This window comes from Monodelphis domestica, chromosome 4 (genome assembly GCF_027887165.1).
Source record: "Monodelphis domestica isolate mMonDom1 chromosome 4, mMonDom1.pri, whole genome shotgun sequence".
In the NCBI taxonomy this organism is placed as follows: Eukaryota; Metazoa; Chordata; class Mammalia; order Didelphimorphia; family Didelphidae; genus Monodelphis; species Monodelphis domestica.
In genome coordinates, this window is record NC_077230.1 from 348,462,866 (window position 1) to 348,477,510 (window position 14,645).

The following is a 14,645-nucleotide window of genomic DNA, read 5'->3' on the forward strand; positions in this document are numbered from 1 at the left end:
TGTGTGCCAGGCACTGTTTACTCCTGGGAATACAAAGAAAGACAAAAGATGGTCCCTGCTCTCAAGGAGCTCACTGTCTAGTGGGGGAGGCAGCATGCAAACTACTATGTACAAACAAATAGATGATAAATTGGAGATAATAAAGGGAAGGCACTGGCATTGGAGGCCATCACAAAGGTGTCTTGTTGAAAGTGAGAATTTAGCTGGGAAGTTAGAAAAGGACCCAAATAAGGGCCATATAGGATGGGTGGGATGAGTGTAAAACCAGTCCATTATATATATAATTATATATATGCATATAATTAAAACCCTTACCTTCCATCTTAGAATTAATATTTGTTATTGGTTCCAAGGCAGAAGAGTGGTAAGGGCCCAGCAATGGGGGCTGAGTGACTTTCCCAGGGTCACACAGCTAGGACATGTCTGAGGCCAAGATTTGAACCTAGAACCTCCCATCTCTTGATCTGGCTCTCACCCAGCTGTCCTCCCCATTATATATATATATATATGTATATATATATACATATATATATATATATATACACACACACACATATACACACACACACACACACACACACACACACACATATATATTTTACCTTACCTTTGATCTTAGTATCAATTCTAAGACACACAAGAGGCAAAGGCTAGGCAGTTGAGGGTAAGTTGAGGGTAAGTGACTTGCCCAGTGTCACACACTAGGAGTCTGAGGTCAGATTTGAACCCAGAACCTCCTAACTCCAGGCTTGGCACTCTACCTAGCTGTCCTGCCCATTAGGCTTTTTTAAAATGGACTGCCTGGTGAAGTTTTTAGCTTCATATCATTGGAGGTCTTCTGGCAGAAGCTGGATGCCTGGTCAAGGAGGTTGTAGCAGGGATCCCTGTCCAGCAGCTTCTTGGACTATATGGCCTTGGAAGGCCCTTTTAGCTCCTGAGTATGTGATTCTCTGTGCAATCTGGGCAATGGGCTGTGAGGATTTGGAGCTCACTCTCATCTGGAAGGGTTGGGGAAGGCTTCATGTTAGAGATAGCACTTGAGTTGGGCCTCGAAGAAAGAGAAGGATAGCAACAAAGAAGAGGAGGGGATGTCTTCTTGATACAGGGAATGCTTCTACATTCTGTGCCCAGATAGGAGGGAGTAGGATAAGATCTGGAAGCCAGAGCCTCCCTCCCTTTGGTTGGATGGTAGAGTGTGAAAAAGGGAATATCAGGAAAATGAGATTGGAGAAGGAGTCTGGAAGCAGGGCTTTGAATATCAGGCCAAGGAGTTTGTTTTTTCCCTACTAGGAGAGCAGTAGGGAGCCACCGAAGTTTCCAGGGTAGGAAAGTTACATGGTCAGACTTGTACATAAGGAAGATTAATCTAGCACAAGTCTGGTCATGTCAGTCCTTGCTCTCTGCTATAATTAAAGAGTGCACTGGGTTAAATTCAGTGCTAATGTGGCCAGGGATGCCTCTGGGCTGAGTATAAAGACTGAGACAACCATATCTTTCCTCTTATCTTCTTGGGGAGAGCATGGGGCACATATTCTGCAGGGACATCGGGATGAAGGTGAGATTGGGGCACTGGGGAGAGTGGTGACTTCATCGGAATAGGGAGGAGGTTTAGTATTTGAAGGACTGGCAAGTGGAAGAGGGTTAGCCTTGTTCTGCTTGGCTCCAGAGACAATAACTGGCAGCGATGAAAGGAAGCCGCCGAGATGGATTTCAGCTCAGTGTAAGTTAGAGCAGCTCAAATATGGACTGGGTTACTTTGGGAGGAAGTGAGTCTTCTAGGGGAGGCTGGATCCCCCGTGCACGTTGGATGCCCCAACCTCTTTGTGATTCTGAGAAGAACATCTCAAAGGGATTTGGGGTGGGGTACTGGGAAGGGGGAAGAAGAGGAAAGCAAATAGAGAAGGAAACATTCTATAGCCTCCACTATATGGTTCTGAATTTGGCCCTCTCCCTACTTGCAGCACAGACTCTCTCCTCTCCCCTCTCCACCTCCAAACATTACGGCTCCTTCCTTCAGCCTAGCCTAATGTCCTCTCTGAGTTTTCAGCTGAGTACTGGGCAAAGTCATGGGGATAGACCTCCCCCCTCAGCTGAACCCTCTGAAAAGGATGCTTAGAGGCTGGGCTATTGACCTAAGATCCTAAAAGACTTCAATAGATGGTCAAGAAAAAAAATAAAACTGGGATAAATGTAAATACTTACCCTTGGGTTAAAACAATATCAATTAAATTTAAGTACAGGATCAAGAAAATGTGGCTAGATATTAGTTCTGTGAAAAAGACCCCAGGGTCTTGGCTGCCCACAAGATAAGGTGATCATAATGCACAGAGGACAAGAAGAACCAGTGTGACATTGGGCATCATTAATAAAGGCAGTATCCAGATGGAGGGAAGTAAGAGCCTCATTTATCTTCTGCTCTAGTCAACACTCAACTGCAATTGTGTATTTAATCCTGGGAACCATGTTTTAGGAAGGATATTGACAAATTAGCATGCATTCAGAGGAAGGCTACCAGGAGAGTGAGAGGACCGGAGGGCAAGCTATATAATATGGGAGGGTGGATGGAAGGAATGAGGAACTTAACCTGAAGAAGGAAAGATCGAAGGGAGACAAGATAGCCACCTTCATTTTTTCAAACAGTTTTTTAAGGTGCTCTCGGCTTCTCCCTCCACCCCCAGTTTTATAGATGAAGAAGTTGAGGTCCAGTTTGGAAGCTAAGGAGCGATAGAAACTAAGGCCAAAGAAAAGATTTTAGGAGGCACATAAAGCCCTCATATAAGGAAGACTTTCTACTGATCAGAAGTGTCCCATTCTGAAAAGATTGCCTCTGGAGGGGATGAGCTCCCCATCACTAAAGATGTCCAAGTGGGGGATGCAGGACTCTCTATCCCCTGGGGTGCTGTAGTGGGAAAGAGAGGTTGGACTGGGTGCCCTCTGAGCCAGTGGTGGTTCTGTGGTTTTTCAGTTAGAGACATAAACGCAGACCACAGTAAATTCTGGGCCAAGTGTCAGAGACTGGCAGGCATGATCGTACCAGGTGTGTGCAGATGAAAGGGCTACTTGGCCTTCTCCTTAGTAGGGGAGCTATAAGTAGAGGGATGTGGTGATGGCACGGTGTGTGTGTAGAGGGAGGTGGTATTGGAGGAGAGCATAAGGAGAGGATTCAGAGGCAGTATTAAGAATCTCAAACTTAAAAGGAGGAGTCCCAGGTTGGAATCTTGCTTTATACCTGATAATTGTTTAATAAAACTGTTTTTTGAATGGAAGGAAATTTGGATACTTTCTAGTTGTATAACCATAGACAAGTCATTTTGCCTTGACTCAGTTTTCTCATCTGAAAAATGGGGATGGACCAAATGCACTAAGTGGAAGTGTCAGTCTTATGTCTCTGGATCAACCTTGGAAGGCTTTAGACGATAAGATTAAATTGAATAGTGGGAGGAGGATCTATGGGATGGAAAGTAGAGGAGACCATTGCTAGGATTGGGGGGGGGGCTGGTATATGTTGTGGGGAGTTATTTCCACATTTGAGGTAGAAAGGGCAGACTGACTTAGGCAGGGGTCTCTGTCCTTACAGGTACACTGTGCTCAACTTAGTGAGGGCGATGAACAGAGCCTGCAGGCCATAGAGAAGCACGTGAGTGGGACCTGGGAGGGAAGGATATTGGGGCTTGGGCTTCTCAGGAAACCCAAGTCTTTGTCTTCAGACTAAGCAGGCAGCCTGGACAGCCCCAAAGGGGTGAGGGTGGAGTGTAGGAGATGGAAGGCTGGGGAGGGTGGGGGTCAGTCCCCCAAAGGGGAAAGAGCCTTGGGTGAAAGGTTGGGAGACAGTGGCTCTCTAACTGACCTACTGTGTCCACAGCCCTTGGGCAGATATCTTCCCCATCTGGGCTACCATCTTTCCTGAGGTCATTTCAAACTCTTAAGTCTTCTGAGGCTCACAGGGGATCCTCTGAGTGGGGAGGGAGGGTGTACCCCATAAGGATGGGGTATCTGGAAGGGAGGGATGGAAGTAGTTAGTGCTTGGTTCCTGGGCCTCTGATGTTGCTGCTCATTTCCGGCCTCTCTTCCCCTAGACTCTAGTAGCATTAAAGAGGCTGAGGAACCTACAGCAGCGTCAACCCCAATCCCGGCCAGTGCCAGAGCCCTCTTCTCCACCCACATCTCTGGCCCGGCCCGATGGAGCAGTGTCTATTGGGACAGGTGGCTACAGCGATCTGGACAGCCGAATTCTGCAACTGTGTGGTGAGGCAGCTGGGAGGTTTGGGGTGGGACAGAGGGGAGAGGAGGAAGGGGAGAGGGTCATGTCCAGAGAGCAGATCTTGGACTCCAGACCCAGAGCTAGGGAAGAATTGAAGGGATGGGCCCAAGAATTGTATGTGGGAAGAAGAGTCAGGGTTGGGCCAAGGGAATGGGATAAGATCTGATGGAATGGGGCAGGGCCAGATGAGACGGAAGGAAGTCTTTGCCTTTGCCTTCCCTAACCCTAGCTTCCTGCCCCTTACAGGAGAACTCTATGATTTGGATGCCTCTTCCCTTCAGCTCAAAGTACTCCATTATGTAAGTTGGACTGTTTCTCCCACTTCCACCCCTCCAAATCTCTGTTCTGATTCCCTCCATCCTCATCCCTTCTTCTGAGCCAGATATAAATAGGAAGAAACCTCCAGTCTGAGAGGGAGCTCAAGGATCCCGTCCTCAGAAGGTCTTGGCTCTGAGGGCTAGGAAGCTCCTATCTCCTATTCAGGGAGCCCATGATCTGAGGGAGACAACAGGGACCCTGCATTTGGGGAATCTACTCTCATTCTGAGGAAGAGACAGATCATAGAAGTTAAATAAGGAAAGCTCCCTAAAGGAGAATCAGTAGGTGGGAAAGGGCTTGTTAATCTTGTACCCTTTTCCTTCATTAGTTGCAGCAGGAGACCGAGTCCTCAAACTGCTGTCTCCTCCTTGTTTCAGAGGATAACCTTCAGCTCTCCTGTCAGGTAAGTGCTTTGAGATCCTCAGTGAAAGAGTAGTCAAGGGCTATGGCACCAAGGCATGGATGATCTGCCGGTGATGACTGTCCCCTGCTCTCTAACACCAATCATCCCTTCCCCACTCTCCTTGCCCTCTTGTCTGCCTCACAGGTCATCGGAGACAAAATACTTGGAGAAGAAGTCAGTTTTCCAGTGAGTCTCTGGCTTCCTATCCCTGGTCAGGGATCTTTTAGTGCTCTGCTGGGCTTTGTCAGGGCCAGTTAGGGTATTTTAGAATCTCCTGGGAGGTGGGTGGGTTTTTTATTAGACTTATGTAAGATCTTATATTTTTGAGTACTTAAGCATCTTATCATCTGGAACCTCTTGGGGAATGAGGAGTATGTGTGTGGGGAAAGGGGCTCTCAGGGTGAGATGGGCTCTTTTAACATTTCATGGGCCCTCTTAGGATTTCTTGAAGACATATTGGAATCTGTTAAACTATTTTATGATCTATTGGTACTTTCCAGGAACTCCTGGGAACTGTTTCCCTTGTTTCTTATCTCCAAGGCTGAACAGGGTGATTCTGAATGTTGTCTAAGGGACAGGATCTCTCCAGACAGAGAGAATCTGTCAGGGAAAGTTCTGGAGTTTCCTGCTTGAGGATAGCAGGGTAGCAGGAAGCAGGCATCTTTCCAGCCTTGTCCCATTTAAGGCCACGTCACCCTCTTTAGTCTAGACTGACCGTAGAGGACATTAGGACCCCCCTTCTCCACATCTCACATGCTGAATCTGTCTGTCTCTCTCTCTTACTCTGTATTTCTTCCTTCTCTCTATCATTTTCCCTTACAGATGACTGTGGGGAGCCTGGGCCAGGTGGTGAAGAACAAGGAGTCCATCACACTGAAGGACCTCACTACAGTGAGTGATAACTCCTGGGCATACACGTGGGGGGCGGCCTTTTTCTCTCAGGCAGGAGATTTCCCCACCTCCCTGATGAAGGAGATAACAGAGTATCCCCGATCCTTTCCATTTTCTTTTTCCCCCTACTATTCCCCAGAGCTGCCTCTAGGATGGACAACCGAGTTAGTTCCATTCTCATTTCTCCAGGGGGAACTGAGGGTCCAAGAGAGGGGCAAGGACTGGGAGTTAGCAGTTGAATTCAGAATAGAACTCCAGTCCCCTGACTCCCACCCAGAGAACTAAGAGTTGTTTATTGCCTTTTGCCTTCGGAGGTTTCCACACCTCTTTCCCATCACCTCTTCTCTTCTCCGCTTTGCAGGAAGAGGTGACGCAGCTGCAGAGCCTTGTGGGATGTGAGCTGCACTCCATGCTCTGTGTCCCTGTCATCAGTCGGGCTACAAATCAGGTGGTAGCCTTAGCCTGCACCTTCAACAAACAGGGTGGAGAGACGTGAGTCCTGGTAACCTGTGGAGGCTGAGGACCTGAGGGAAGCTAAAGAGGGGTGTGGGCAGGCACCCTCGAGTGGCAGCCTCCTTTGGGGCTTGAGGAGAAAAAAGGGAGTAAAATACTAAACATCACTCCTCCTTTAGAGGTCAGGAAGGAGGAAGCAGAATGACCAGTGGAAAGTTGGCACTGGGTGGTTTGTTGCATAGAAAACTGTGGTCAAGAAGGTCATGGAATGCTTGACCTCACCACTATCCTATCCATCCTCCTTCTCCAAAAAACATCTAACCAAATTCCAGAAAATCCCAAATTCCCCGACTTGGTTATCTCCTCTGTGTGTTACTTAGGCCAACTTACATTCAATTTCCTGATGCATCCCCATAGTCTTATGGAGTCTAAATTATTTAGATGATTATTATTGGCAGTTGGATGTGAGGGAGAAGATCGCGGGAGAGAAGAGTCCGAGGGAATACCCTCCTTTGTAGAGGGTCCTTTGAGCCTCAGCCAAAGTGAAAGTGAGAGGAGGTAGTCCTAGAATTCAGAATGTCTGAACTGGGGGAAAGGAAGGACCTTAGAACCTGGACTAGAAGAGGTGGGAGATACTTTAGAACAGGCAACATTCAAATCAGAGGGGACTTGAAACTAATCTAGTCTAAAGCCCTCACTTTACAGATAGAGATTTTCAGCCAGAAGAGTAAAAGGACTTGTCCAAAGTCACACAGACGAAATATATTTGAGAGCTGGAATTTGAACTCAGACCTTCTGGCTCCAAAGGTGGCTCTTTGAAACACACAAGGATTGAAAGGATGCAATCCAGAACCAAATACCTGACTTTGGAGGCAGCAAATATAGGAAAGGAGAGACAGCCCCAGGGCTGGGAGTCATATTTGGCTTCTGCCACTGAACTGCTCTGTGACCTTGGGCAAATCTTTTCCCTTTCTCTGGGCTTCAAACTCTTAGGTCTCTTCTGGTTCCATGTGTGGTGGGCACACTGTTTGGGATTAGGGCATCAGAGCTGGCAGCTGGAAGGTGGGCTTTGGGTAGATGACCAAGGTGCATCTGGGCAGGATAAGTTTGGAATCCAGAGCAGGGGGATCAGTGATAAGGATAGTGGACAGGAAGCCTGCACCCCAGCAAAAGTGCCAGCCTTGGTTTGAGATATCAGGGTGTTTCCAGTCAGGGAACAGATGCTTGAGTTGTTTTAGAGATGGGAGATGGTGGGGGAAATCCCATAAGGGGCTACAACACAAGAATAGGTAACTGCAATATGATGAATGCATAAAAGAAGTACACAAAAATGAGGAAACTGAGGGGTTAAGTGACTTGCTCAGGGTTACCCAGCCAAGTGTCTGAGGCAAAATCTGAATTCAAGTTTGAAAAACTCAGTTTCCTCCTCTGAAAAATGAAAATAATAATAGCGCCTACTTCATGTGATTATTGAGGTAATCTATGCATCAGTAAACTGAGGAGTGAGACCACCAAGAGAAGAAGGCAGAGGTTTTAGGGAAAATGTAATGAAAGATTAGACCAGGAATCCTGGGAATACAGCAAGCCAAGGAACCTAGCTTCAGGGAGCCTGGGAAGCAGACAAAAAAGCCACATTTTGTTGCCTATGGTTCTGGAGTATGAGATGATGGGAGTGGGGTGGTATGCCACAGTAGTGCCCTAAAGGGGGCAGGGGCAAGGGCAGGCAAGCAGAAGGAAGAAGATGGAGAAGAGAAGGGGTTGGTCTGAAGCCAAGCCCTACCTACCCTGGGTAGCAACCATGTCTCTACCTCTTCCTTCTCTCTCCGCATGGAGTGGGAAAACCATTGTCTGGAGGCAGAGGAGGTGGGTTTGAATCTTGGTTGCCCTCCTTATTAGTTATGTCACATTGGACTAATTATTTAACCTTTCTGGCTCTCTGTTTCCTTATTTGGAAAATGAGGGGGTTGGACAAGATGATTGTTAACGTTCCTTTGAGCTCTGAAGGCTGGAATCTATGATTTACCCAGCTCCCTACAGCTGGCTCTCTCTACGATATATCATCTGGCTATGGGATTGAATTACTGACCCTGGAGGATTTGGGACCAATCTTGTTAGGCGAGAAGCCGGCTCCCATTAGCCTGGGTGGGCGCCTGGAGTGCCTTGCTGGACAGTCCCTAATCGCCCTGCTTCTCTGGACACATTAGGATTGATGGAGAGCTCTGTGGCTCAGGGAGAGAGAGAGAGAGAGAGAGAGAGAGAGAGAGAGAGAGAGAGAGAGAGAGAGAGAGAGAGAGAGAGAGAGAGAGAGAGAGAGAGAGAGAGAGAGAGAGAGCAGAGGGCAGGGAGGCAGGGAGGGGACAGATTGGAAGAATGGGCTTAGTGAGGAGGAACGGTCACCTGCAGGAAGTGACCTACCTCCACTGATTCCCTCTGTCCCTATTTCCAGTCTGGGAAAGAGGCCTGAGCCAGAGGTAAAATATAGCCTTGTCCTCAATCAAGAAGGGGAGAGTGAGGAAGCCATGGCTTCTGCCCACTGGCAGCCCCCAGTCTAAGAGAATGGGGAGTGGGGAATGGATCCTGGACTGATAGAAGAGGCAGCACACTTTGGTAAATGATTAAAACACAAAATGGGACCCTTGATGCCCAGCATATGGAGAGAAATGAAAATGGCCCCCTGGACTGGGCTTTCATCAGTAAAGATCCCCAGAAGAGGTAAGTATAGTTCTTGGGTTAAAGGGAAGAAAAGGAGCCGAATTAGGGACATCTCAACACAGTGCCAGGCACATAGAAAGTGCTTAATGAGTCTTTGCTAGCACCCCAGCTTTCCTGTCAAGGCCTCACCCTTTCCTCCCTGGCAGGTACACAGACTGGGATGAACACAAGATACTCCACTGCTTCTGCTACACAGCTACTGTCCTTACCAGTACCTTGGCCTTCCAGAAAGAACAGAAGCTCAAGTGTGAATGCCAGGTGAGCCCTGCTTAGTGCTTCTCTCCCAGCAGCCTCACCTTCTCTGTCTTCATGTTTCCTGCTGTCACCTTTTCCTCCTTCCCCATCCTCTCCTTCTTCTTCTTCTTCACCATCTCTCTTCTTAACTTCAAATCTTCCTAGTCCTTACCTTCATGATTCTCTATGATTAAATCTGATCAAAAGTGTTCTAGCAAGGTCCATTTCTGATGCTCTCTACATAGACCCCAAATTTGAGAGGATTATGGATTGTCTGACCTGGCAGAGAACACAGGATGTCAAAGGTAGAAGGAACCTTAGAACAGAGGAAGAGTGGAAAGAGAGAGACCTTAGAACAGAGGAAGTCAGAGGTAGAGAGGACCTTGGAACAGAGAATGCCAGAGCTGGAAAAGGTCTTAGAACACAGAAGGTCAAAGCTGCAAGAACCTTAGAAAAGAGAATGTCAGAGCTGTAGGAGACCTTAGAACATAGAAGGTGAGAGGCATAAAGGACCGTAGAACATAAAAAGCCAGAGGTAGGAGGGACCTTGGGACAGAAAGTCAAAGCTGAAAGAACACCGAATGTGAGAGCTAGAAAAGCCTTAGAACAGAGAATGTCAGAGCTAGGTGGACTCTTAGCACAAAGAAAATAGAATGTTAGAGCTAATGGAGACAATCATAATTCTGGAGTTCAAGCCCACAGTGTGCCAAAGGTGGGACTGGAAGTCCGAGAGAGGGATGGCTTCACCTGAAGCCCCCTGGGAATCTGTGGCAGGCCAGGGTTTCCGACTCTCCCTGCAGGGACTCTCCTGTGGGACATTCCTCCTAAAGGGCTGCCAGTGACTACTGGACCAGGGAGAAGCAGCCTCCCTCTCTTAACAGGAACATCACCCTGCAATTTAACCAGTGGGCAGAAGTCCTGGTGCTGGTCTGCCCTCTGGTGGTTCCTGTTGGGTGCTGCATAAAGATGCTGGACAGCAGAAAAATGTTAGTGAACACACATGTGCACACATGAGGAGTCAGGCAAGCATGCATTTATTGTTATGCATGCACAACACACGTGTTTCACATATGTACATGTGAGCAGATATAGGTGGGATATATAGGCTATATAAGTGCATATATCATACATGTATATGTCTGTGCATAGAATGCCTCTTTGTGTGTATGTGTGTGCATATGCGTGAGGTTCACTGACTTACAGAGTGTTAGGACTGGAAGAGGACTTGGAGATCTTCCAGCCCAAGGCCCAGAATGGGGAGGAGGGTCTTGACTAAGGTCCCAGGACAATTTGATGGCTGGGCTGGGCAGAGAATCTGGGTTTCTTTTTTTTCTATTAAATTTATTTCTTTAATTAATTAATTTAGAATATTTTCCCATGGTTACAAGAATCATGTTCCTTCCCTCCCCTCCCCCCTCCCCCCCTCCCATAGCCAATGAGCAATCCCACTGGGTTTTACATGTGTCATTGAGAATCTGGGTTTCTTGACTCACCCCATGACTCCTTCCATGAAACCTGTGGTCAAGGAAGACCTGTGTGCAGATACAACCTCAGGAACTTACTGATTGTGTGACCTTGGGCAAGTCATTCAATCCCTGCCTGCTTCTGTTTCTTCATCTGTAAAATGGTTTTAATTAATAGCCTTTAACTCCCAGGTTGTTCTGAGTAGAAAATGAGCTGATATTTAGAAAGTGCTGTAGAAATGCTAGTTTTATTGTCATCATTTCCAAGGCTAGGGGCTACCTCTGCAGACTGGCAGTGAAGGGCAAGGAAGGGCTTTGTAGTTGCTGAGGACTTTTGAGCCTGCTGATTTAGGAGCAGATGACTGCATGGTATACCTTGGGACTGAATTCCCTGTTTTTTCTCTCATTCCTCTTCACTCGTTTGTAGGCGCTTCTCCAAGTGGCCAAAAACCTCTTCACACACTTGGGTGAGTTTCCTCTCTACAGATCACCTCTTGTGTGTGTGTGTGTGTGTGTGTGTGTGTGTGTGTGTGTGTGTGAGGTTGGGGGTTAGGTTTTGGGAATTATTGAGACAAGGACCCTGTTCCTTAGAACAGAAGCCCAGCTTGGCTGGGTTGGACATGGGCATCACTCTGTGAATCCTCCCTCCTCCAGATGATGTCTCTGTCCTGCTCCAAGAAATCATCACAGAAGCCCGGAACCTCAGCAATGCAGAGATGTGAGTAAAGTGGTCCAGCAGGAAGGGATGTGGCTCTGGCCTAGGAGCTCTTATCCTTTTTTTGTGTCATGGAAAATCTGGTGAAGCCTATACAATTCTGAGAATCAAGTTTTTAAATGCATAACATTAAAATATGTAAGGTAGCCAAGGAAACCAGTGATATTAAAATACAGTTATGGGGGCATCTAGGCGGCTCCATGGTTTGAGAGCCAGGTCTAGAGATGGGAGGTCCTGGGTTCAAATCTGGCCTCAAATCCTTCCTAGATGTGTGACCCTGGGCAAGTCACTTAACCCCCATTGTCTAGCCCTTACTGATCTTCTGCCTTGGAACCAATACATAGTATTGATTCTAAGACGGAAGGTAAGGGTTTAAAAAATACAATTATATAAACATTTAAAAAGAGTTCATGGACCCCAGGATAGAACCCCTGATAAGATCAACTCCTTCCTTTTATAGAGGAGGAAATATAGACATACAGAAATTCAGTGACTTACCCAAGATCTCACAGTAGAGAGGCAAGGAGGTGAGAGGGCAGCAGTCTTTGGTAGTAGCCAAAAGCTGTCTGCATCTCTTCTTCCCCCCCTTTCCTTCCTCTCTCTTCTCCAAAAACAACAAGCTCTTCACCAACAGTATCCCTTGGCCAGTTTTCAAACCTTTCCAGGGAAACTCTGTTTCCTTTGTTGACTGCAGACAGGTGGTGAATCCTGTGTAATCCCAGAGGACTGTTGTTTGAGGAGGTAATGGGACCAACTTGAACTTCATTTGATAATTCTCTTTATTCCCACTCCCTTTTGGGAGGACAGAGTGCTGCTATCTAGTGGGAATGTGGGTGGAGAACCCCAACTTTCCAGCAATTGGCACGCTTCCTCTACTGCTTCCTTTGTGAATAAGCCCTAGAAAACAGACTTATGTGGGCTGTAGTGTATAGAGTCAGGGGAAAGAGAGAGTGGGTGCCAGGTTCGTAATAGGACACTTCAACCTGGCATCCTCTCCATCTTTCTCCTGATTCCATATACTACTGCACACAGAGTCAGTTTTCTAGGGTGTCCTGTTACAGAGATAAGTGCAGGAGAAGATAAATGTAACTAGAGTAGGGATTTCCAGTTTCTGATCCTTGGGAGTAAAAGGAGGGTCAGGGTCCAAGAAAGTCCAGAGGACTTAGAGAACTTGAATGGACCTCTGGCATTATGAGATGAAAACCCTGGTGCTAACATCCCTTGGATTATCTCTGACATAGAACTGGTAGTAGTGTTCAGTTGTTTTAGTCATGACTGATTCTTTATGATCCCATTTGGGGTTTTCTTGGCAAAGATACTGGAGTGGTAGCTTATTTCACAGATGAGGAAACTGAGGCTAATAGAATCCAATGACTTGCTCAGGATCACATAGCTAGTGTCTGTCTGAGGCCAGGGCTGGCGTAGGGTCAAGAATCAAATGAAGATCTGTAAACTATGAAACCCAAGATGGGTCCATCTTATTCTAGGCAGAGATATTACTCCGAGATCCTATCTTAAATATACTCTTAATACTTAGCTCTCTCTCATGGCCTCATGGAGCCCCCATTCCCAGGAGGGCCTGGGCAGGCATGAGGGTCAAGGATCTTCCTTACTCTTTGGCTTCCCCACAGCTGCTCCGTGTTCCTGTTGGATCAGAATGAACTGGTGGCCAAGGTATTTGATGGTGGTGTTGTGGATGATGAGGTAAGGGCTTGTTGGGGGTGGGAGCTTGGAGGGGGACTAGAAGAATGGCGAATCATAAAAGGATAGATCCTGGAACCCACCCCTCTTTTCCTTTTGTTCTGATTTGCCCAGAGCTATGAGATCCGCATCCCAGCAGACCAAGGGATTGCAGGTCACGTGGCCACCACAGGCCAGATCCTGAACATCCCAGACGCCTATGCACACCCCTTGTTCTACCGTGGTGTTGATGACAGCACAGGCTTCCGCACTCGAAACATCCTCTGCTTTCCTATCAAGAATGAAAACCAAGGTATGTATGTTGTACTCTGAGCCCTTTCCCAGCCTCTGGGAGGTGGGTGGGCTTAGCCCAGGACTATAGGAGTAGAGCTCTGGGGAGAGGGAAGGGTCAGAGCCATCATGACACTAGGACCAGTTGGGGCACAGATGTTAAGAGTAAAGGGGAAAAGGGAGGATGCTCCCCCAAGCCTCATTTCTACCCTTTCCTCCAGAGGTGATCGGCGTGGCTGAGCTGGTGAACAAGATCAATGGCCCTTGGTTCAGCAAGTTTGACGAGGACCTGGCCACAGCCTTTTCCATCTACTGTGGCATCAGCATTGCTCACGTGAGCTCTGAACCCTGCCCTGACCCCTACTCCCACCCTCAGTTTCTTTGTGTTCTTCTAGTCTGAGCTCCCCAAGCCCAAGTCTCCCTCAGACCCAGAGAGGGAGGAAACTCATCCATACTCAGATAAGTCAACAAGTTAGTAAGCACTTATTAAGTGCTGCTGCGTGCCTTCTTGTGACTTTGTCTCCTTTGTGACTTTGGGACCCAGGATGGGACTGGACGCCTGGCATTATCTCTGCTCCTGACTTTCTGAGACAGGACACACAAGTCATTATCCCCCTCGTCTCCTAGCCCCATTGTTGCCCTTTAAACAAAGAGCAGTGAAACCTATGAAATAGTTCCAACCATGCTACTGATTTTTCTGAAGATCTCGAACAAGCCCCTTCTCTTAGGGCCTCAGACCCTGTTCCTAAAATGAGGATGATTATCATTTCAGCATTGTGTAATACAGTTTCTAATGCCAGTCACCCAAACTGGAGAAATATAGTCTAGAGAAGTGTGACGGGCCCTTCTGGCAGTCTGGGGGTGTTTATGAACTCCTCAGAATAATATGCATAAATGCATAAAATAAAATATGCACGATTACCAAGGAAACCAATTATATTGGAAAAACAATTACCAAAATATTTTAAAATAAAATTTATAAACCCCAGGTTAAGACATTTTTGCTGATCTTACTGCAATTAGATGAATGAGGAGCTAGTCTTCTGGCAGGACACAGAGAATAGTTATGACTGGATTGATGTCAACTAGGCCTTTAGTGGAGGGCCTCAAGGATTTGTGCCTGGTCCTATATTGTTTAATATTTTTAAAAATGTCAAAGTAAAGACATAGATGGCATGCCTATTAATTTTTTTTTTTTAAAACCCTTACCTTTAGTCTTAGAAT

At 47.0% G+C, this 14,645-nt stretch overlaps 1 protein-coding gene across 2 annotated transcripts in view; it reads left to right on the forward strand.

The window, feature by feature from the left end:
• PDE2A (phosphodiesterase 2A) overlaps positions 1 to 14,645 on the forward strand; it is a 187,037-nt gene that overhangs the window by 149,284 nt on the left and 23,108 nt on the right. For both annotated transcript variants that reach the window (XM_001369136.4, XM_056795024.1), the window contains 13 exons: positions 3,578 to 3,637; positions 4,077 to 4,245; positions 4,508 to 4,560; positions 4,908 to 4,982; positions 5,127 to 5,168; positions 5,805 to 5,873; positions 6,235 to 6,365; positions 9,185 to 9,296; positions 11,163 to 11,202; positions 11,390 to 11,453; positions 13,082 to 13,154; positions 13,266 to 13,443; positions 13,643 to 13,755. In XM_001369136.4, the coding sequence (XP_001369173.1) occupies positions 3,578 to 3,637; positions 4,077 to 4,245; positions 4,508 to 4,560; positions 4,908 to 4,982; positions 5,127 to 5,168; positions 5,805 to 5,873; positions 6,235 to 6,365; positions 9,185 to 9,296; positions 11,163 to 11,202; positions 11,390 to 11,453; positions 13,082 to 13,154; positions 13,266 to 13,443; positions 13,643 to 13,755 (1,179 nt within the window). The remainder of the gene's footprint in view (positions 1 to 3,577; positions 3,638 to 4,076; positions 4,246 to 4,507; positions 4,561 to 4,907; positions 4,983 to 5,126; positions 5,169 to 5,804; positions 5,874 to 6,234; positions 6,366 to 9,184; positions 9,297 to 11,162; positions 11,203 to 11,389; positions 11,454 to 13,081; positions 13,155 to 13,265; positions 13,444 to 13,642; positions 13,756 to 14,645) is intronic.